This window comes from Eptatretus burgeri, chromosome 7 (assembly GCF_056783735.1).
Source record: "Eptatretus burgeri isolate ZD-2024b chromosome 7, Ebu_testis_v1, whole genome shotgun sequence".
Lineage (NCBI taxonomy): Eukaryota > Metazoa > Chordata > Myxini > Myxiniformes > Myxinidae > Eptatretus > Eptatretus burgeri.
The window spans coordinates 61545420-61568497 of NC_140967.1; the positions used below are offsets into that span (position 1 = coordinate 61545420).

Sequence of the window (23078 nt, forward strand, 5' to 3'; positions counted from 1 at the left end):
ACCAAGATATTCTAGTTTTGTATTTTTAATAAATTTTCTGAAATTTTTCGAATTTGTTTTACACTTGGAAGTTGTGGGTTACGATGTGTAAATAAGAGTAGAAAAGTGTGATTTAATGCAATTTAATTCCAGGCTATAAGACAACAAAAGGTGAAAATTTTGAAAGGGGGTGTACACTTTCTATGGGCACTATGAGCGTGGTCTTTAACTGTCTAAACAATTATGAGGAATTCCTGGATGAAATAGGCCTACTTCAATAAATAATGTTCGACACCGTTATTCGCAGATTTGCCATTCAGACTCCACATATTTGCCGGTCATAAAGTGTGACCTGTTTCAACATTCACGTTTTTTAGGTTTATAATTTTTTTTTACACTTCACGACTGGTCTCCGATATCTACATGGTGGGAAATCGTAAATCAGCCAACATCACAGCATTACATCAAAATGTGCAAAACCGTATCCCCTTAACTACAGCCCAATTTGCTTACTTCTAATCATCAGCAAGGTCATGGAATCCATCATTGCAGTTCACATGAAATCATTCATTTTTTCCAACAGCCTCACCTCAGATTATCAATTCGGATTCAGACCTGGTCATTGTACCTTGGACATGCTGCTTCTACTCTCCCAACAATGGATGGAGGCCCTCCATATCAGACATGAGATCAGGGCTGTCTCTCTGGACATACCGTATCTCAAGCTTTTGATACAGTCTGACATCCAGCCTTGCTCTCCAAACTGTCTGCCTATGGAATCCAAGGCCAACTCCACTCGTGGATTCCTGATTTCCTCTACTCTTTTAGACAACGTGTGGCTCTCAACGGAACCCTTTCAACTCCTTTCCCTGATAAAGCTGGAGTACCCAAAGGCATTGTTCTCAGCCCCATATTATTCCTAGTCTTCATCAATTATCAAAATGACTCTCTGGAAATCCTCTTTATCTCTTTGCTGATGACCACTCTCTGCCGTGACATCTCTCAACCTTCTGACAGACCGGCAGCAGCCTCTCCCCTCTTCTCAGACCTTGACAACATCACAAACGGGTCAAACACAATTTTGCTTATGTATCCACATTGTCCACTATTTACGTTCTCCCTTGCCCCTCATTGTTCATTACCTGCATCCCTTGTTTGTCTGTCTCCATCTTTCTCCCTCCACCCTGTTGGTGTTTCCCCTTTCTCCTACTCTTCCCTTTGTTATGTTGTGTCCTGATTTTTCTGTGTAATCACTCTTCCACAAACCTAGTCCATGCAAAAAAAAAAAAAAATATATATATATATATATATATATATATATATATATATATATATATATATATATATATATATATATATATATATATATGAGGTGTGTTCAAAAAGTATCCAACCTTAATTTTTCATGCGTAAACAAATGAAGCTAGGGAGGCATGGTTTGGTGCACGTATGTAGGCGATCCTAATCCATATGCGTGAATATTTTCCTGCCTGCAGAAGCTGTCAGTCGCCGACAGACCGCCGATGAGTGAGGAAGTGTAAGTGAGCGCCGTCGGATTTTCGTTTTTGACAAAATGACGGATCACTGTGGTCTCATCGCCAGTGATCACTGTGTAGAAGAAGTTGGGATCGCTGTTCACAGTCTCCAGCATGCCCTGTGTGATCTCCAAATGGAGTTGCTTCTGCTCGATCGTTAGCAGCTTTGGCACGAACTTCGCTGAGATTCTCCTTAAGCCCAAATCCTCAGTCACAATGGAATGAACGGATCCAATGCTGATGCCCGTCTCGTCTGCAAGTTCTCTGATTGTGATTCAACGATCCTGCATCAGCAGGGTCCTCACTTGGTCAATGACGATCTCATTTTGGGATGTTGAGGGCCTACCAGAACGTGCTTCACTTTCCACTGATGTGCGACCATCTTTGAAGCGGTTGTACCACTCTTTTATCTGTGTGGTGCCCATTGCTTCGTTCCCATAGGCCTGTTGAATCTTGTGGATCGTTTCCACTTGGGAATCGCCAAGCTTTACACAAAATTTGATGCAGTAGCGTTGTTCAAGTTTTTCCGTCATTTTGTCAAAAACGAAAATCCGACAGCGCTCACTTACACTTCCTCACTCATCGGCGGTCTGTCGGCGACTGACAGCTTCTGCAGGTGGGAAAATATTCACGCATACGAATTAGGATCGCCTACATACGTGCACCAAACCACGCCTCCCGAGCTTCATTTGTTTACGCATGAAAAATTAAGGTTGGATACTTTTTGAACACACCTCGTGTGTATATATATATATATATATATATATATATATATATATATATATATATATATATATATATATATATATATATATATATAATGCCCCAACATTCATGGACCCTGACATTTGCGGCATTTTTCAGGAACGTATCCCCCCGGAACAGCGGGGTCCGACAGGATGTCAAAAAAAAAAAATCCAACATTTAGCCTAGGAGTAATCATAGGCCTACAAAGATGTTTCATTTCAAACACTAATATGTTGATAAGCATATCAACCGTATTTTTGTAACAACAGGACATTTATAGAATTTTTTTTTTTTAAACAAACATCAACATGTTAATGCTTGAAAAAAATATTCTAAGGCTTTTGGCTTTTCACTCTTTTCTACCCTGTATAAAACAATGTTTATATCTGTGTCAGTCGGTTACACGATATTTTAAATAATAGCAGACACATTCAAAGCCGAGAAATTATTTATTTCAGGCAATGGGTGAAAGTGCTGCTGAGAGAAGAAAGCAATTAGCATGAGAGAAGAAGCACTGACAAAGAGCCAGTCAGGATCAAAACCAAGTAACTTCAAGACGAACTTCACAGGTGATACACAAGAGAGAGCACCACGTGAACAAAAGCCAAGAAGACACCAACAGGTGGAGAAGAGACGTAAGACAAAGGAGGGCGGAAATAGTGGAGAACGAGACACAAGACGGGTTTTCATTTTTTTATCAAAATACTGTTTCTGTAAAAGTTGCTTGGTTTAATAAAATAACTCCAACCTGTCATTTTTGATGGGCTTTTATACCAGTAATGGTATAATAGCAGCATTCCACAAGACATGTATATGAGCTGTATAGTATCAATGGGAATGCTGTCCACATACCCAGATTGTCTTCCGCTCCCTCTGCCTTGAAGATGTAAACTTTTATAACCTCAGGGCATATTCCACCTTCCTGGGTACCCTCACCGACTGCCTTCAGGCTCTGTGAGTCACCCGGTTCCATCTTTACAGGCTCTGTGGGAACTACAAAATAGCATATATTTTGTTCACAAATATAAATTTATGAAGCCATGATGCACCAATTTATCAATTCACGTGTGCTACGATGTTCGGAGATAAAGTTTTCTATACATCGATGTCACCTTCAGCATGAAGTCAAATGCTGAACAGTCATACTCATCCACATCTCAAAATAAAATACTGCTCAGAATTGGAGCAGTCGATAGAGTTTGACAAAAACCAATGGTGTAATGGCAAACAAATACACAGTTGCGAAATAAGTTTGATTTCATGCTTCATAAATCTCCAGGAATTAAATAATTTAATTCAAAAACTAGAAGGGCACTCTTTAACATCGCCATATATGCCTCCACCCACATTATTACATCATTATACAAAATTGCACCAAATTTGATTTAAATCCCTGAACTCAGATTCAAAACATTAAATTCTGCCTGCCAGACCATGCGTCTGATCAGTTTTGAATTTAAAACATACATTCCCCATGACTACCTGATCATAAGTCTGAAGTTTCACGTCGAATGATGAAGTGGTTCAAGAGAAATATATATTTTGAGATTTTCTTTGAATCCAATATGGCTGCCAGACCATGTGAACTATTAATTATTTCTGAACACCCTGGTATCCCCAAGGCTGAAGGAACATGTGGGTGAAGTTTCCCCTCGATCTGTCCAGCCATTCTGAAGAAGATTTTTAAGGTTCATTGTTTTTAAAAATCATAGCTGCCAAAGCATGTGACCAATGACATCTTAGGTGGAGAACTTTTTTGTTCCTCATGGATAGGCGATCATAGCTGTAAAGTTTCACCTCGATTTGTTCAGCCATTTTGGAGAAGAAGAATTTTGAAGGTTTTTATGTTTAAAAAAAAAGAAGAAAAAAGGGTGCTGAACGTGACTGATGACGTCATCAGTCCAATGTATGGACCACTGTATGTTTAGTCCACTGTATGGACTAAAATAAATAAACCAACAACATGAACAAACCAGACATATATTTTATTTTCATCAATAAATCAAATGCTGTCCAGGAATTAGAATAATCATTATCCTTGTTATAGAGCTGTATTATTTCAGCACATTGAAAGTATTTCCCAGTATTTTGCAGCGATTTCACGTGAAAAATGAACCCCCCAGTTACAAGATATTTCATTAGATCAGGATGGTCGTCGATAATTATTGACCAATCATACTCCGTCTCTCATATGGGAAGTGCGGAACGACGCGAAGCAATCGGATTTAAGTCGGTATTCAAGGTGATAACATCAGTTAAACCAGTTGCAATGCAATGATGTTGGAAATATTTTTTGTTGCCGAGATAAAAAAAAAAGTGAGAATTTATAGCGAGAACGTGAGAACATGACTTTCAACAGAAAGTCGTGTCTCACGGCAAAAGCGTGAGAGTTGACAGGTGTGTATTTTTTATTTTCCCTTGTAATAATTAAATTCACTATGTACAGTATTTAAACATTTATGATGATTTTTCCATGTATTCATTAAAGTCACGATGTTCAGTATTTAAACATGTATTATAATTTTTTAACTTGTATTAATTACATTCACTATGTACAGTATTTAAAGTTTTTTTTTTATTTTCCCTTGTAACAATTAAATTCACTATCCATCCATTGGGACCATACTCTGTGCACAGCGTTGGTGCTGCCGAAGCAGTCTCCTTGGTATTGGGCACAGTCCTGGACGGCTCGTCACTCCGACACAGGATACCAGCAAGCTGGTACTCACTTTGCCGACCTCGGAAGGATGGCAGGCAGTCAACCACCATCCATCCATCCATCCATTGGAACCATACTCTGTACAGAGCGACGGTGCTGCCAAAGCAGTTTCCTTGGCTATTGGGCACAATCCTGGACGGTTCGCCACTCCGACACAGTATACCAGCAAGCTGGCACTCACTTTGCCGACCTCAGAAGGATGGCAGGCAGTCAACCACCATCCATCCATCCATTCATTGGAACCATACTCTGTACAGAGTGACGGTGCTGCCGAAGCAGTTTCCTTGGCTATTGGGCACAATCCTGGACAGGTCACCACTCCAAAGCAGGATACTCGAATGACTCGATCATCCCCAGCAAGCTGGTACTCATTTTGCCGACCTCGGAAGGATGGCAGGCTGAGTCAGCCCCCTGGTGAAGTAATTCAACGGGCAACAAGGCTTGAACTCAGGACCCTTGGATCCCAAGCCGCCACCCTAACCACTAAGCCAACACCAGGCTTGCAGTCAACCACACCTGGTATTAAGTCAACAGCCAAGGGGGATTTGAACTCAGGATCCTAAGATCTCAAACCCACCACCCTAACCATTAAGCCAACAGCAGGCATAAATTCACCATGTACAGTATTTAAACATGTATTATGATTTCGGCCTTGTGTGAATTAAATTCACTATGTACAGTATTTAAACATTTATTATGATTTTTTCCTTGTATTAATTAAATTCACGATTTACAGTATTTAACCATGTATTATGATTTTTCCTTGTATTAATTAAAATCACTATGTACAGTATTTAAACATGTATTATTATTTTTCATTGTATTAATTAAATTCACTTTATACAGTATTTAAACATTTATTATGATTTTTCCTTGTATTAATTAAATTCACAATGTACAGTATTTAAATATGTATTGTGATTTTTCCTTGTATTAATTAAAATCACTATGTACAGTATTTAAACATGTATTATGATTTTTTCCTTGTATTAATTAAATTCACAATATACAGTATTTAACCATGTATTATGATTTTTCCTTGTATTAATTAAAATCACTATGTACAGTATTTAAACATGTATTATTATTTTTCATTGTATTAATTAAATTCACTTTATACAGTATTTAAACATTTATTATGATTTTTCCTTGTATTAATTAAATTCACAATGTACAGTATTTAAATATGTATTGTGATTTTTCCTTGTATTAATTAAAATCACTATGTACAGTATTTAAACATGTATTATTATTTTTCCTTGTATTAATTCAATTCACTTTATACAGTATTTAAACATGTATTATTATTTTTCATTGTATTAATTAAATTCACTTTATACAGTATTTAAACATTTATTATGATTTTTCCTTGTATTAATTAAATTCACAATATACAGTATTTAAACATTTATGATGATTTTTCCTTGTATTAATTAAAATCACTATGTACAGTATTTAAACATGTATTATTATTTTTCCTTGTATTAATTAAATTCACTTTATACAGTATTTAAACATGTATTATTATTTTTCATTGTATTAATTAAATTCACTTTATACAGTATTTAAACATTTATTATGATTTTTCCTTGTATTAATTAAATTCACAATATACAGTATTTAAACATTTATTATGATTTTTTCCTTGTATTAATTAAATTCACAATGTACAGTATTTAAATATGTATTGTGATTTTTTCTTGTATTAATCAAAATCACGATGTACAGTATTGAAACATGTATTTTGATTTTTTCCTTGTATTGGTTAAATTCACTATGTATCGTATTTAAACATTTATGATGATTTTTCCTTGTATTAATTAAAATCCCTATGCGGCGCTACTTTTGGGCCATCTTGGACATGAGAAAGGAAGCAATTACAAGTCTTTGATGTCCTTAAGTATTGATAGGTTTTTAATATTGCGAATTACTAAGCAATTTTAATAACTAGCATTTTGATTTCCAAGTAATCATAGGAATGACAACACACTTTAAATATTGCATATTTAATTATATTGCATTTTGGGTCACCCGACTTGTCGTTTTTTCGGTGATTGTTTGATGAAGTTTTTTTTTTAAATACATGCTCTCGGCTCGTGGAAGAGCTATGACACAACAAAATCAGGATACAACACAACAAAGGGAACAGCAGGAGAAAGGGGAACAGCAGTAGCAACAAAGGGAACAGCAGGAGAAAGGGGAACAGCAGAACAGTTGCTTGCAGTTTGCAAACATGCCTCACTGATATATATATATATATATATATATATATATATATATATATATATATATATATATATATATATATATATATATATATATTTGGAGGTGGGGGTGGGGAAGATAAATTAAGGAAAACATATAAATGGCAAAGTCTGGGATGTGTGAGATGATCAATTTCCTATCTAGATACAATCATCATATTATATTGTTACGAATTCTGCGCCCGCCGGCGTGCGAACAGCCGCTTTAGCCAATGGCGGCCGTCTCGTCCACCGAACGGACAATTCAGTCGCGACTTTCCGGAACAATGCCGGAAACCAGTCGCGGGTGTGCTCCAAGCGCACACCACGGCCAAGTCAACACTCGACCCACGCGCGACAGGGTCAATCGCCGAATTATCGATATACCTAAGTATTCGCGCGGGCAGATCACCGAGAGACCATACCTCAGTGAGGTCTGCTTGGACACGAACCGCTTAAGCAGTTCGTTCCGTTCTGGGATAACCGAGCGGTGTATTATCGCGAGACCTCGCTGGACCCAATTCTTTTATCGGCTATTAAAAAGCCCGCTAAATTCCGAGAGCAATACGGCGGTTCAATGGGGAAAGAGGACACAACGAACGGGTTAACATTTAAACACGCACATTTATTCACACACGTATGCAGTCAGGTATGCAAAACACTAACATGCACATATACAGGAAAGCAATGGAATTGGCGGGAAGGGATAAGACGCGAGCAAGACAAAGCACTACAACTGTCTATTATTTATTATTCACAAGCACTTAAACAGTTCTACTTAACGGGACACAGCGCCACAACTTTCGCACAAATAAACAAGGAAAGACCCCCTCAAAGACAAGGGGGTCAGACTGGACCTGTAGGCCTTTATAACGTGGAACTTGGCAGACCAAAGGAGTTCCACGAGACCGTTGCAGGTTACCTCCACCCTCGTGGTGCCTCGATGGGGCGACCCGCGACGCTCCTTCCCCACGGCAGCTAGCGTAACCGCGGTTGAGCCCAGTCCTTGCCAAGCGGCTGGGTGATTCGGGCCTCAGCCGGCGACGCATTGAGAGGAACGAACGGGTCTTGATGCTCTTTCAAAGTTGATGCTCTTTGTAAGAACCCGTCCGTTCCTCAGCGATGCTCAGACTGTCCCGAAGCCCGATCACCTCAGACTGTTTGGCGCTGGCTGGCGAGCTCTCTCCGGCTCTCTCCCCACGAACGCGCAGGTCTGCGCGGCACAGCAGGCTCAGCCACGCTCTCCGTCTCGCGTGTCCTCCGCTCTCCTAGACTTCGTCCCCGCCTATGTTCTCCCGACTCCAGACTTCACCGACTGACTCCACCGACCGACTCTCGACTGCGAACTGGCGCTCCGCTCGGCCTTTTATAGGGCTCAAGAGACGAGATCTGACCTCCGCTCTTCGACCTTCGACCCCCACAGGCCCCGCCCCTTTCTCTCCTGTGATCCGAATTCCGAGGCGAAGCTTCCACAGAGCGGACGTGCGCGAGATCACCCAAACTTGCTCGGAGAGCAGACGTGCGCGAGATCACCGTCACTGGCGCCAACAACGAAACCCCTGCGTCTGTTTGCAGCGACGCTGTTCGCTGGGAACTCACTGTGGCTGGCGCAAAGATGGCGGCGTTTGCTGAGATGAAGGTGAGGAGACGTTATTCGGGTGGGGGAGATGCGGTTTAGGAGATGGTGGGGGAGATGCGGTTTAGGAGATGGTGGGGATATGTCGTTGTTATGAAGGCAGTGTGGAGAGGGTGGTTGGTGGTTGGCGTGGTGGCTGGTGGGTGGCTTGGAGAAGGTGGTTGGTGGTTGGCGTGGTGAGAAGTTGGTTGGTGGGTGGCATGGTGGAGGTGGTTGGTGGCTGGCGTGGTGGAGAAGGTGGTTGGTGGGTGGCGTGGTGGAGAAGGTGGTTGGTGGGTGGCGTGGTGGAGAGGGTGGTTGGTGGGTGGCGTGGTGGAGAAGGTGGTTGGTGGCTGGCGTTGTGGTTGGTCCAAAATAACGATAGTAAAGAAAAACGGCTAACTCAAAGATCACAGCCCGGGTGACGCGAATAATTCCCATTAAACAACGGAAATCTAACTGAACACGGACTTATCGGCATAACTGAACTAAGGACCTATATGGTGTTCTGCGAATTTCCACAGCCGTAACAATATCATAGTTGGCCAATATACCCAGGAATTTAGCAACTCCTCCCTGGTTTCCATTCCCATTTGTCCTCCACTTTGTTTTCCTCTGCACATGCAGGTGGCTTTGTCCAATTATGATTATCAGCATTTTAATTTGCTTTTACAAAAATAATAATATGAAGAATTCAAAGAGCAATACCTGTGGCATGCTGTGATGGAAATATGGCAACAACAACCAAACATCCCATTTTCAAATAAAATGTCGTAACATTTCTTTGATCCTGAGCATCACTTCTAAATGTTTCAGGCTCTCAAAAGCATAGAAATTAAAACTCAGCTTTCAGAACAGAGGTAAAACACTTCTGTCAAGTGAGTGCCCACAGAGGAGGTGGCAAAAAACAAAACCAATCAACAAAATAAGAATTTGCAATGCAGGAGGGCAACCAAGTGCTAACTGTGCATAAATCCACACTTACTGTATAAAAGGTAATCCTCACAAGGCTTTTCCTCTGAGGCTGGTTTCAAAGTAACGGATGAGCTTGGTTTCAGCGTCGGTCCAAGAAGCGGTACCAGACGCTCCAATGTGTCCTCTGCTACCATTTTTTGCTCCTCACCAGGAAGTTCTGGAAGCACACAGTATCCAAATATAGTAAAACACTCATAAAACTTCAATTCACTTCTACATAATTCCACTGAAGTATTTGGCTGAAAACAAATTCTGAAGTGGCATGCTTCTGGTTTACACAGTAAAACAGCTTTGCACATTAGCTCATGTCAATGATGACCGCTGCATGTTGATGGCCATTTGGTCAATTTGCTGATGATCACACCACCAACTGTCGTGTTCTAATCACAGTAGGCCCTCTTGGGTAGGCCCTTTGACTTTTTTCAAATAACTCACAATTTTCTCGAAAAATAAGTTGAAATTGACAATAGTAATTTTGTCTCCACAATTATTTATTTCACTGTTAATATTGCAGAATCTTTGTTTTTGATTCAGAACTTAAAATATCCTTTTAAATAATAAAATAAAAAGAAATTACATTGACAGAATTATTGACACCCTCGACATAATATTTGGAGGCACAGTCTTTGGACAAAATAACTGCAGTCAAGCACTTCCTATAGCCATGAATGAGCTTCCTCCACCTCTCTACTGGTAGTTTGCCACACTCTTCCTGTGCAAACTGCTCCAGTTCTCCCAGATTTGAAGGGTGCCTTCTCTCAACTGCTGTTTCCAGATCTCCACACAGGTGTTCAATGGGATTTAGATCTGAACTCATTGCTGGCCACGAACAGTTCAGCGTTTTGTCTTGAACTATTCCCTGGATGCTTTTTGAAGTATGTTTGGGGTCATTGTCCTGCTGCAAGATCCATGACCTTCAATTCAAGGGAGATCCGGCTTTCTGACACTGGGTTGAACATTGCACTCCAAAATGCCTTTGTAATCTCCTGATTTCATGATGCCATGCACACATTCAAGGCACCCAGTGCCAGAGGCAGCACAGCAACCCCAAAACATCATTGAACCTCCTCCATGTTTGACTGTAGGGAAGGTGTTCTTTTCTTTGAAGGCTTCATTTTGATTTCTGTAAACATAGAGATGATGTGCTTTACCAAAAAGCTCTAATTTGGTCTCATCTTTCAACACGACATTCTCCCAGAAGGATTTTGGCTTGTGACCTCTGCCACCGAAGGTGTAGGAGGTTGTTTTCACCCACTCCTGTCTGTGTACAGGATATCTAAAAACGTTGTGGATGGATCCAGACAAAATTTTGTGGACATATTCGGTGTGTGACAACGAATAATTGATTCAATTTTGGTGATGATCCAAATCTGGATCCGACGACTAGAATTTCTAAAGTGATTCTTCACCATTGAGAGATAGGGCTAAAATGATATATAGCACAATATCTCAAAAAGTTGTGGACGGATTCGGACGAAACTTGGTGAACGGGTTGAATGTGTCGCAAGGACGAATTTATATAATTTTGGTGAAGATCTGAATCCGAATCTGGATATGAGAATTATTTAATTTTCGAAAGATTTTTCACCATTGAGAGATATGGCCAAAAATGATATAGTACTGTATAACATGATATTTAAAAAATGTATTGGGCCCGATATGTTCTCGTGGATCAGGGATTACGTGGCGGAAGTATGCGTTCCACCGAATGCCATTCTAGTTCAGGTGTGTTTTGGCAAACTCCAGTGGGGCTATATTTTGTCTCTTTCTCAGCAGCGGGGTCCTTCTGGGTCTCCTTCCATATAGTATGGTATGAAGTGTAATCCCATAGGATTTGTGTGCTAAAATTGATTTTTTTTTTGCATTTTCGGTTTGATTTGGAGTCTAGATGTTGAAAAATGATGGGGTTAAAATTTTCCTGTCCATAGATTTCATTCTGGAGCCCGCCTGTCTTGTGGGAGTCCACCCCCCATCCGGGACTGAACTCATGTCTATCTCCACTGATTATGAACCAATTTTAGGAATGTTGTTATGTTTTGAGGAACTTTTGGAACATGCTCATGCTGTTTTTTTTGTTTTTTTTTTAAATATTTTTGAAAACATTGACGAGGCTCGTATGAGAGCTAACACACAACACACAGCAAGGGGGGCATGAGACAAGAGAGGCGGGAGAGGGAAGGAGAAAACAGTGGGGAACAGAGACATTAGAAGATATGTGTAAGGGAGAGGGATGGGGCAGGGAACACGGGGTGCACAAGATGGATATTACAGGGACTTTCAGGAAGGAAAGCAGGGAATTTGAAGGAGGTGGGTTTGCGATGGAGTAACAGGAGAAGAAAAGATCGAGGTTCTGGATGGGGGAAGATAAGAGGTGGTGGTGAACTGCTGTTTTGAAAGCCTGGAGGGAAGAATGGGATGGAAGAGAGTGTGGAATTTATTACAAAGGCGGGAAAAAAGAGGAATGAAGGAGTGAAGGTGAGCAGTGATTCGTGATTTTGGTAGTTTTACCAGAAGGGGGTTGTTGGCAGACCTTGAGCACCCTGCAGAAATATGGTGGGGACAAATCGCAAAAAGAGCGGGGGGGGGAGACCAGAGAGGATACGGTAGAAGATAAAAAGACCAATGATCTGCCTGCGGTGAGAGAGAAAGGCCCGAAGACTCAGCCTCATCATGGGAGATACCAATGATCCTAAATGCCTTGGTTTCCACAGCATGAAGCCGAGAAAGGTGAGAGGCAGGAGCACCAGCACAGAGGGGAGAGCAGTACTCCATCAGGCTGTGGCCTAAAGCTTTGTATGTGGACAGGAACTCAGATGTGCTAAGGAAGGACTTTGCACGACGGAGGATGCCCAGTCGGCGAATGGCTTTGGTGGCCAGGTTGGAAATGTGACTTTCCCAGGAAAGATCATGGCAGATGGTGAGACCCAGAAGCTTGAATAAAAAGACTTCTTCCAGAGGATTGGTAAGAAAGTAGATAGAGGGATTTTCTAAACGGTCTTTTCGGAGAGACATAGTGAGAGTGTGAGATTTGTCAGGATTGAAAGACATGTTCCAGGTGTTGGACCAGTTTGTGATTTTATCCAGATCTGCAGAGAGCGAAGAAGCTGCGGCTTGCCGGTCTGAGGGATGACAGATGGTACGACAGAGAGTGGAGTCATCAGCAAAGAGATAAAGAGGACTTTCCAGAGAGTCAGAGAGATCACTGATGAAAACCAGAAAAAGAACAGGGCCCAGAACGCTACCTTGAGGAACTCCAGCCTGGATAGGAAGAGGGGATGAGAGAACTCCATTGAGGGCCACACGTTGACTGTGACAGGTGAGTAAGTCTGTGAGCCATGAGTGGAGATGGCCTTGGATACCATAGGAAGAGAGTTTGGTGAGCAGGGCAGGGTGCCAGACCGTGTCAAAAACAGGCAATATGTCTCGGGATATGACTCTGATTTCATGTCTGGCATTGAGTACCTCCATCCATTGTTGGGAGAGCAGAAGTAGCATTTCCAGGGTAGAGTGACCTGGTCTGAAACCAAATTGATGATCCGAAATCAAGCCATTTGAGAAAAGGAAGGATTTAATGTCTGAAGTGATGATGGTTTCTGGTTAAGGTGAGATATTCTAATCATCATGTCATCCATCTGCAATGAGGGTGCATTTGCTCTACGGCGAGGATACCGCGGCCGTACGCCCTCTGAATTGACAGAAACGTGCAGCGGCCGCAGAGTTTTTGCGGTGGCCCCAGAGTGGCCCTACGCCGTTTGGCTATATTTTACAGGCCGTAAGGTCGCCGTGGAATTATAACGTGGAGTTATAACTTTTTTTCATTTCTACGTTCGCCGTAGCAATTCGCCAAGCCGAAAAAAAAGAAATGGTAAAAAAAAAAAATTAACCCATTCGTTACCATGCGTCTGGCCGCACGTTCTTGCCTATCCTCCGTGGCTGGAGGGTCCAATAAAGGGCAGCCGGCTCCATTTCTTTTTGGGTGTGTGTGTCTGTGTGTGGTGCCAGTCTGTAAGTAGAACTGTTAAGTGATTGTCATTGTACATTTGCCTACATTTATATTCGTGATTAAGTCTGCTCTGTGTTTCCCTCCCTATTACCTTGTAAATAAATAACTGTTAAATGTTCCAGTTCGTAGTCTGTATTTTCTTTCATTGACCCAGTATGGTTCGGGCTTGAGAATTAGGGAGGCCGATTGTGCCGTAAATTGTTATTTGGGTCGGCACGGCTTTGGTAATTCCCGCTCGGTTACGCTGGATCCGAGTCGGTAACAGCGACTCGGTTCGGACAAAGCCGGCCAAGGGTGTGGCTTCCCCGGTAGGGAGACCACGTGGCTAATTAGGTAAACTGGAATAAGACAAAAAGACCCTAACCGCATGTCGAAATATTGGCGTCCACGGTCCATTAAGCGACCCGTCGACTTCGGAGTTATCCGGAGTGACGACCTTCAATTCTGGGTGTTCGGAGGGGAGACGGCCCAACTGCTCCATCTAGCGGTTGTTCCTTGCCCCCGAACTCGGCACCACAACAATATAACCTCCTTTCATTGAATTGGCGACTAATGTTGCGAGTTGAAACTGTTGTACCTTGTGTTTGAAGGTCAGCTTGAATCTGTTTGGCAGTTGATCGAGATTCTTTCTCCACCATCGAACAATCCGTCGCTGCAATCTTCGATCAAGTTTTCTCTTGCGGCCACGTCCAGGGAGGTTGATTTCAGTGCCATGGGCCTGAAACTTCCTGATAACACTGTGTTTGGTGGACACAGGAACATCAAAGTCTCTGGAGATGGACTTGAAGCTTTGAGATTGCCCATGCATGGCAACAATCTTGTGTTTGACCTCCTCAGATAATTCTCTTGTTTTCTTTCTTTTCTCCATGCTCATTGTGGTACACACAGTGACACAAAACAACAGCATGACTCCTTTTCTCCATTCAAGCTGGTTGACTGAGTGATTTTTTTTTATTGCAGGCACCTGCAACTTACCACAAGTGAGTTCAATTCCAAAGTAAAGGAGAATCATCTGCTTGAAATCTAATTATTTATGGCAACTTCTAAAAGGTGCCAATAATATTGTCCAGGCCATTTTAGGATTTCTGTGTGGAATAAGCTAAGATTGAGTAACTTTTTCAGCTTTTTTTGTTTTGTTCCACTGCAAAGCAAAGAAATACACACTGTATATGGATACCAAAATATTTTTTGAATTTCAACAATTGTCTGGAAGAAATTGTGCATTATTTGAAAAAAGTGCAAGGGTGCCAATATTTTTGGCCACAACAGTATGGTAAGCATTGCACTTGTCTGAGTCATTTTCATTTGTCCTCCAGCAACACTATTTTACTGGCTTGCGGCTGTCCTTACAACCCACACCATGAATTATATTATCAGCTGCCTCCACATTATGCTCTTTAAATCAGTGATTGAGCTGGATGGGATGACATAAACTGTGTTTCGCCATTGAACCACCTCGCCCAGGGAATTGCGGTTCTGTTAGGGGTTTTCCTGGGCTGCAACATCGTGCCTTGAGCCAGCATTTATCCTGGTACTTCCAGATAGTCATTTGACATTTTTGGCCAGCATATTCCAATGCATCATCATTTCTAGACTCATGAACTTTTATGTAGTACGAGTGGGGCCCTTGGTCCATTGGACCAAATTTTCTTTGTTCTTTATGGCCTTGTAGAATGCCGTACTGCTTGAGCGTGAGCTTGCCTTTCATTAATCCCAGATGTGCTTGGGCCAGAGCAGGGATTATAAGTATTGTTATTTTTATTGCCAAATGATGCCACAATTGTTATTTTTTATTGTGAATATTATTAGTATCAATTAAGATATGATTTGTTACAATGTTATCATTCTTTTTGTTATTCATCTTGTAATTAGAATGTCATGCCATGTAAGGACCTATCAAGATGCTCTGTACACCTTAACATGGCGTGTGTTTTAAACATGGGAATTATTTTGGGTTCTTTGTGGTTAATTAGCTGAATCAACTCGGGAGATCATGACAATAATTTTGGTGCATCACACTCCACATCATAAAGCAGCAGTTAAATGCCACAGAAAAACACACACACACACACACACACACACACACACACACACACACACACACACACACACACACACACACACACACACACACACACACACACACACACACACACACACACACACACACACACACACACACACACACACACACACTGTGATGTATATTTTCTCATTTCATTTGTGGCTATATATTTGGTTTCATAATGATTTTGCTTAGAATTTTCCCTCTTGTCGGTGCAAAACTCATGGAAGTTTAAACTTCATTCTTCATGTTTGCTCCTGCATCAGCATTTGAAAATGCACTATTGTTTTTTTTACAACGTACTGATGTTTTTCAAAAAGGGAGAGAGGAGGGAGGGGAAGAAAGGAGGGAGTGAGGAAGGGGGGGGGGCTAGGAAAAGAGAAAGAGCGGGGAAAGGCTTGGAACAAGTGTGTGTCTACCCTCAGGACAGCCAGAAAACAATATCTTTCTAATCTGAAGTCTAAACTGTCAAACCTGTCTCCCTCATCCAAATCCTGGTGGTGTCGATTTAAATCTGTTTCTGGTGTATGTTCCCCCAACATCCCCTCCCTTACCTCAAATGGCTGCACTGCTGGCACAGCACATGAAAAGGTTGAATGCCTAAACTCCATGTTTGCTTCTAAATTTTGTGTCCCAAACCCATCACTTTCTGTACCCACCTTACCCAGTCACACCCTGCTGTCCCTGGACTCTGTGTCCTTTTCTCCTGACAAGGTGGAGAGTTTGCTGTCAAACCTCGACTCAGATTCTGCAACCGGTCCAGACGGCATCAGCCCACGTGTCCTAAAAACTTGCTCTGCTGCTCTTACTCACCCTCTCTCTGTTCTATTCAACCACTCATTTGCTGAAGGTCATCTGCCATCTGCTTGGAAATCAGCAAACATTACCGCTCTGCATAAAAAAGATGTAAAAACAGATCCCTGCAACTACAGACCAAACAGCCTTCTCCCAATCATCAGCAAGGTTATGGAATCCATCATCACTTCCGAAATTAAATCCTTCCTCTTCTCCAATGGCTTAATTTCCTATCATCAATTTGGATTCAAACCAGGTTATGCTACCCTGGATATGCTGCTTCTGCTCTCCCAACAATGGATGGAGGTACTCAATGCCAGATATGAAATCAGAGCCATATCACGTTCTTTCGATATGGTCTGTCACCCTGCCTTGCTCATCAAACTCTCTCCCTACGGCAGCGTTTCTCAACCGGGGGCCCGTGGCCCCCCAAGGGGGCCATCGGCCTTCGACCGGGGGGCCATGAGCGGACGCCGAAAAACTGCGATTCAGAATGAAGAAGCTTGTAATGTACAATTAAGGTGACGAGTCTCCAGTCATAGTGTCAAAGTAAAAAGGGTAGATGAGTTTAACCACAATTTTAAAAGAGAAGGTGGAGCCCACAGAGCATTCATAGTAAACCAATATTTACAAAAACGTTAGAATTTTGTTTTTTTCAATTTTTTTCTCAGATGTCGAAGGTTCGAAAATGGAATGACAGCTATGTCAAGTTTGGATTCACGAATGTCAGTCGAGATGGCGTGGACTGCGCGCAATGTCTGCACTGCTCGGTCGTGATGTCAAATGCGTCACTACGTCCTTCCAAACTTTCAAACCATCGCGACAAGATGCATCCCGGAAGGAAGGAAGATAATATCGACGCTCTGTCTGTGAAACGATCACGATATGACCGTGAAGCGACACTTCCCAAATTTGGATTCCGGCCAGAAGAAAAACCTGCTCTTCAATCCAGCTACGAAGTGGCATACCGAATTGCGAAGTGCAAGAAGCCGCACACTATTGCTGAGGACCTTATTAAGGCATGTACAGAGAAAATGGTGGAATTGATGATCAGACCAGAGGCGAAAAAGAAGATTCAGCAAGTTTTGCTCTCCAATGACACGATCCGACGACGGATTGACGACATGGCCGCTGATGTGTGCCGTCAAGTTTGCTCCGAAATCAAACAAAGCACGCTCCAGGCTAGCCTTCAATTAGACTAGTCTACCGACACCGCCCTGGAGAGCCAGTTGATCGCCTTCGCTCGCCACGAGAGAAAGGGAAAGATGAAGGAAGAGTTCTTGTTCTGCAATACCCTACCAACCACAACGACAGCGGCAGATATCAAAGCTATAGTGGACTCTTTTTTTTGAAGCTAATGGACTCGGTTGGCAGAATTTCAAGCACATTTGTACTGATGGTGCCCCAGCGATGGTCGGCGTCAGAGGAGGGTTCGTCACGCTTGTGAAGAACGCATGGCCCCATGTGACGTCCTCCCACTGTTCGCTACACCGATACGCTCTTGCGTCAAAGACTCTTCTGTGCTGTGTCACGTGATTGGGTTTTCGTATATCATGCCTCGCCCGCTAGGGGTGGGAAGAGTGTGCTTCTGGTCGCGCAATAAAGCGGAGTAGATGCTGGCCCGCGTGCTTCTTGTGTCCCACCGCACCTGGTACACTCTAGTTGGCTGACGAGGATGGTTGAATACGGACTTATGCCCGTTTTCGACGGGGATGACTTCGAATTGTTTTCGGAGCAATTGGAATGCTATTTCCACGCGAACGATGTGGTCGACGAGAGCAAGCAGAAGTCGATCTTGCTCGCTTCGCTTTCGCCGGAGCATTATCGGCTGCTGGGTGATTTAGTGGCACCGAACAGGCCCCGGGATGACGGGCTGGCGTTTCGGGACATTGTGGAGAAAATGAAAGCAGACATGGCGCCGGAGAAGTCATTGCAGCTCGCTCGATTCCAGTTCGATCGCCTCTCGAAAGGGGCAGAGGAACGCGTCGCTGAGTTCGTGGCGCTGATTAAGCATTCTTCCGTGGCCTGCAAGTTCACGGCGGGGGAGTGGCCAGCTCGGCTCAGAGATCGTTTTATTGCTGGTTTACAAGATGCGAAAATGGTTTCAGCGGTTTTACGGCTGAAGGATGAAGCCATTACATTAGACTCGGCAGTCACCACGGTTACAGCGGTCGAGCAGACTCGCGGGGATGTTCGAGCCATCACCGGCCACGCGGGGTCGCGAGCACCCCGGGACGCGCGCACGACCTTCGATGCGGGTCGGACGTCGCCACGCGGCCGCGCGTGCGGCGGGGTGACCCCGCGGACATGCTTGGGATGTGGAGGTCGACACCTGCGCCGTGCATGCCCGTGTAAAGGCAACGTGTGTTTGAATTGTCACAAGGTGGGTCATTTGGCGCGTGTGTGCCGTGGGGCGTCGGCCACCGTTAAAGTCGTGGACGGCGATGTGCGAGGCGACTCGGGGCGGAACCAGCGGCCGTTGTTGAGCCTGTTTTCAATTGGCCCGGCGACAGCGCGCCCGATGACGGTGGAAGTCGAAGTGAACGAAACGCCGATCACGTTCCAGGTCGATACGGGAGCAGCGGTGTCGCTCATCGGCGAACAGACCGCACGTAGACTCAACGGCTTGAAGCTTATCAGGTCAAACCTCACGCTGTTCACGTACACCCGCGAGAAGATAACGCCAGTCGGGATGGCAGACGTGTCTGTGCGGTACCAAGGCCAGGTCGCCATGCTTCGGGTGTACGTCGTACGGGGGAGGGGTCCGTCTCTCCTCGGCCGAGATTGGATGACCCGCATCAGGCTAGACTGGGCCGCAATTCACCTTGTGCAACCCGTGCTGAGCCAGTGGGAGGATCAGTTGGAGGAGATTCTTCAAAGACATCAAGGGTTGTTTAGCGACGACCTTGGAAAACTCAAGGGCATGGAGGCGAAACTCTTCTTGAAGGAGGGGGTGGTTCCTCGGTTTTGTAAACCACGTCCGGTTCCGTATGCCCTGCGGGACAAGGTCAAGGGTGAACTGGATAGGCTGGAGGCCTGTGGAGTGATCGAACAGGTGTCGTGCTCGGATTGGGCCACCCCGGTTGTCACGGTGCTGAAACGAAATGGAGACGTCCGATTGTGCGGGGACTTCAAATCCACGGTTAACCCGGGGCTCAGCGTGGAGCAATATCCACTGCCGTCAATCGATGAGATATATGCGCGATTGGCGGGGAGTCAATACTTCACGAAGCTAGACCTGCGTGATGCATATTTTCACCTGCCGATGGATCCCGGGAGTAGCGAGCTTTTGACAATCAACACGTGTCAAGGACTCTATCGATATACCCGACTCTGTTTTGGGATTGCTTCGGCCCCAGCTTTGTGGCAGAAAGCCATGGATCAGGTTTGCATTGGCCTGCCCACTCAGACCTACCTGGACGATGTGCTCATTGCGGGGATAACGGCGGACGAGCATCTTGCGAACATTGCCCGAATGCTGACAAAGCTAGAAGCGTGCGGCCTGCGCTTAAACAGGGACAAGTGCGCGTTCTTCAAGCAGCGCTTGGAATACCTCGGGCACATCATCACGCCGGAGGGGCTGTTGAAAGGTCCTCGGAAGGTGGAGGCGATTCAGCACATGCCACCGCCTCGCGACAAGACGCAGCTGCGCTCGTTCATTGGTATGGCCCAGTATTACCAAAGGTTCGTGCGCGGGCTCAGCTCACAACTTGCGCCGTTAACACGGTTGCTCAAGAAGGACGAGCGCTGGGCTTGGGGGCCTGCACACCAGGTGTCGTTCGACCGCGTCAAGCGGCTGCTCACAGAGGATACGGTCCTCATGCACTACGAGCCTGCGCGTCCGCTCCTATTGGCATGCGACAGCTCTGCATATGGCATCGGGGCAGTGCTCTCCCACAGGATGGACGATGGTTCCGAGCGGCCTGTTTGTTTTGCATCCCGGACCCTGTCCACAGCAGAGCGCGGATATGCCCAGATTGAGCGTGAGGCTCTCAGCCTCGTCTGGGGTGTGCGGAGGTTTCATCAATATCTGCTGGGGCGGCATTTCACTTTGCAGACGGATCACAAACCGCTTCAATTCATCCTGAGACCCGAACGCGGGGTGCCGGTGGTAGCAGCCGCGCGAATACAGCGGTGGTGTCTGTTTCTGGGTGCTTACAATTATGATATTCAGTTCCGAAGCACCGAGAAGCATGCTAACTGCGACGGGCTCTCACGCTTGCCATGTGCGGAGGGTCCAGCTGCGTCTGAGTTGGGCGACCGGGTCGATGCGTTCGCGCTGGACCAGGTCCAAAGCGGGCCGGTCACGGCCAGGCGGGTCGTGGTGGAATCGGCTCGTGATCCGGTGCTTGCCCGTGTCGTCCAGGCGATTTCTACGGGGAATTGGAGCGATCTGCCTTCGACACCGGCATTTCAACCTTTCACGTCACGCGCAGCGGAGCTGTCGTTGGTCCAACGGTGCGTAATGTGGGGAATGAGGACCGTGATTCCACCGAGGTTCAGGCAGCGGTGTTTGGAAGAACTGCATGTCAGTCACCTTGGCATCGTGAAGACCAAGAGTCTTGCTCGTAGCCTGTTGTGGTGGCCGGGGTTGGACAAAGACATTGAGCAGTTGGTTAAGCGTTGCGCCACGTGCCAGACAGATGCTGATAACCCGCGTCGAGCTTCGGGTCTCTGGCCTGTGCCAGACCGAGCTTGGCAGAGGGTCCATGTAGATTTTGCGGGACCGGTTAATGGGAAGATGTTTTTGATTGTGATTGATGCATTCTCTAAATGGCCGGAGGTTGTAGTAATGCAGCATACTTCAGCAAACATTACAGTAGAGAAGCTGCGGACGATCTTTGCTAATAAAGGGTTGCCGGAGATCCTGGTCTCTGATAATGGTCCGCAGTTCATCGCAGGTGTATTTGATGAGTTTATGCGCCAGAATGGTATTCGACATCTAAGGTCCGCACCGTATCACCCTGAGACGAATGGCCAAGCTGAGTCGTTTATCAAGATGTTGAAGCGGGCTTTGCGCAGGGGGGGTGTTGCACCTGTGCAGACGGTGGTCGATGTCTTTTTGCTCCATTACAGGAATGCAGTTCATCCTGTCACGGGTGATTCGCCGGCCATTCGTCTCTATGGACGGGCTTTGCGGTCCAGGCTGGATTTGCTACGACCTGGAGGGTCGGGGAGTGGGGCGATGTCGCGTCCGACGCGGCTGCGCAGCTTCGAGGTGGGGCAGCGGGTAATTGTGCGCGATTATTTCCATGGTTCCAAATGGGTGCCGGCGGTGGTCTCTGTGGTGCTGGGGCCGGCGAATTGCATGGTGCGGACTGATGGTGGGGATGTGTGGAAGCGGCACGTGGACCAGATGCATGATCGCTGTTCAGCGTCACCCCCCCCACACCTCCCCGAGCCGAACGATGCGGGACCCCCACCGGGAGTATCGCCGGCACCTGACGTTGTTTCGCCGGGGCTGGCTGGGCCGGCGCCAAGGGGGGCTTCGCCTGATGCCGTCCTACCCGGGGACGTCGAGCAGGCTGGGCAGTCGGGGGTAGCTGGTGTTGCGGAAAGTGCGAGTCCGGCGAGGGTGTCACCTCGATCGAGCCGGGAGGCGTCTGAGCCTGGGCTGTCTGGTGGCGCTGCCCGTCCGAGGCGGGTCAGGGTGCGGCCGCGGTACTTGGAGGATTATGAGTGTTGATGGGTTTCCGATGGTCATGTTGTGATTATCCGTTCATTATGTGACGGGTCATTTTACGAGGGGAGGAGTGTGCTGTGTCATGTGATTGGGTTTTCGTATATCATGCCTCGCCGGAGGGGCTGTTGAAAGGTCCTCGGAAGGTGGAGGCGATTCAGCGCATGCCACCGCCTCGCGACAAGACGCAGCATGCCACCGCCTCCGCCTCGTTTGCTGGAAGTCATGGACGTCGCGGTCAAAGTGATCAACTTCATTCGTGTGAAGGCCAAAAATCATCGGCTCTTCCAACTCCTGGCCAACGAAATGGGAGCGGAACATGTTGGACTTCTGTTCCACACCAAAGTCCGTTGGCTATCGAGGGGGAAATGCCTCTCTCCGCTGTATGAACTCTGGGTTGAGGTGGAAATCTTCCTGTGAGACAACAAAAACAACCTCCATGTCCACTTCGACAATGAAGAGTTCGCCATGATGCTCGCCTACCTGGCCGATATATTCGGCCGACTCAACGAAATGAACCAGTCCTTGCAAGGCCGTGATGTGACAGTCAGTGACGTTCAAGACAAGCTTGCCGGACTGTCTGCTAGAATGGAAATCTGGCAGGCACGAATCAAGGATGGGTCCACTGCCTCGTTTCCTTTCTTGGACGAGCACCTGCAGACGCAGAGTATTGAGCTTCTCGTCGGCATCAAAGATTGCATCACTAGACATCTCGACAATCT

The 23078-nt window shown here is 45.3% G+C and overlaps 1 protein-coding gene across 7 annotated transcripts in view; it reads right to left on the reverse strand.

Moving 5' to 3' along the window:
- LOC147023381 (zinc finger X-chromosomal protein-like) overlaps positions 1 to 23078 on the reverse strand; it is an 82575-nt gene that overhangs the window by 24432 nt on the left and 35065 nt on the right. For 6 of the 7 annotated variants that reach the window (XM_085888736.1, XM_085888735.1, XM_085888732.1 and 3 more), the window contains 2 exons: positions 9824 to 9970; positions 3114 to 3254 (listed from right to left, as the gene is read on the reverse strand). In XM_085888736.1, the coding sequence (XP_085744862.1) occupies positions 3114 to 3254; positions 9824 to 9970 (288 nt within the window). The remainder of the gene's footprint in view (positions 1 to 3113; positions 3255 to 9823; positions 9971 to 23078) is intronic. The other variant, XM_085888738.1, reaches the window with a different exon arrangement.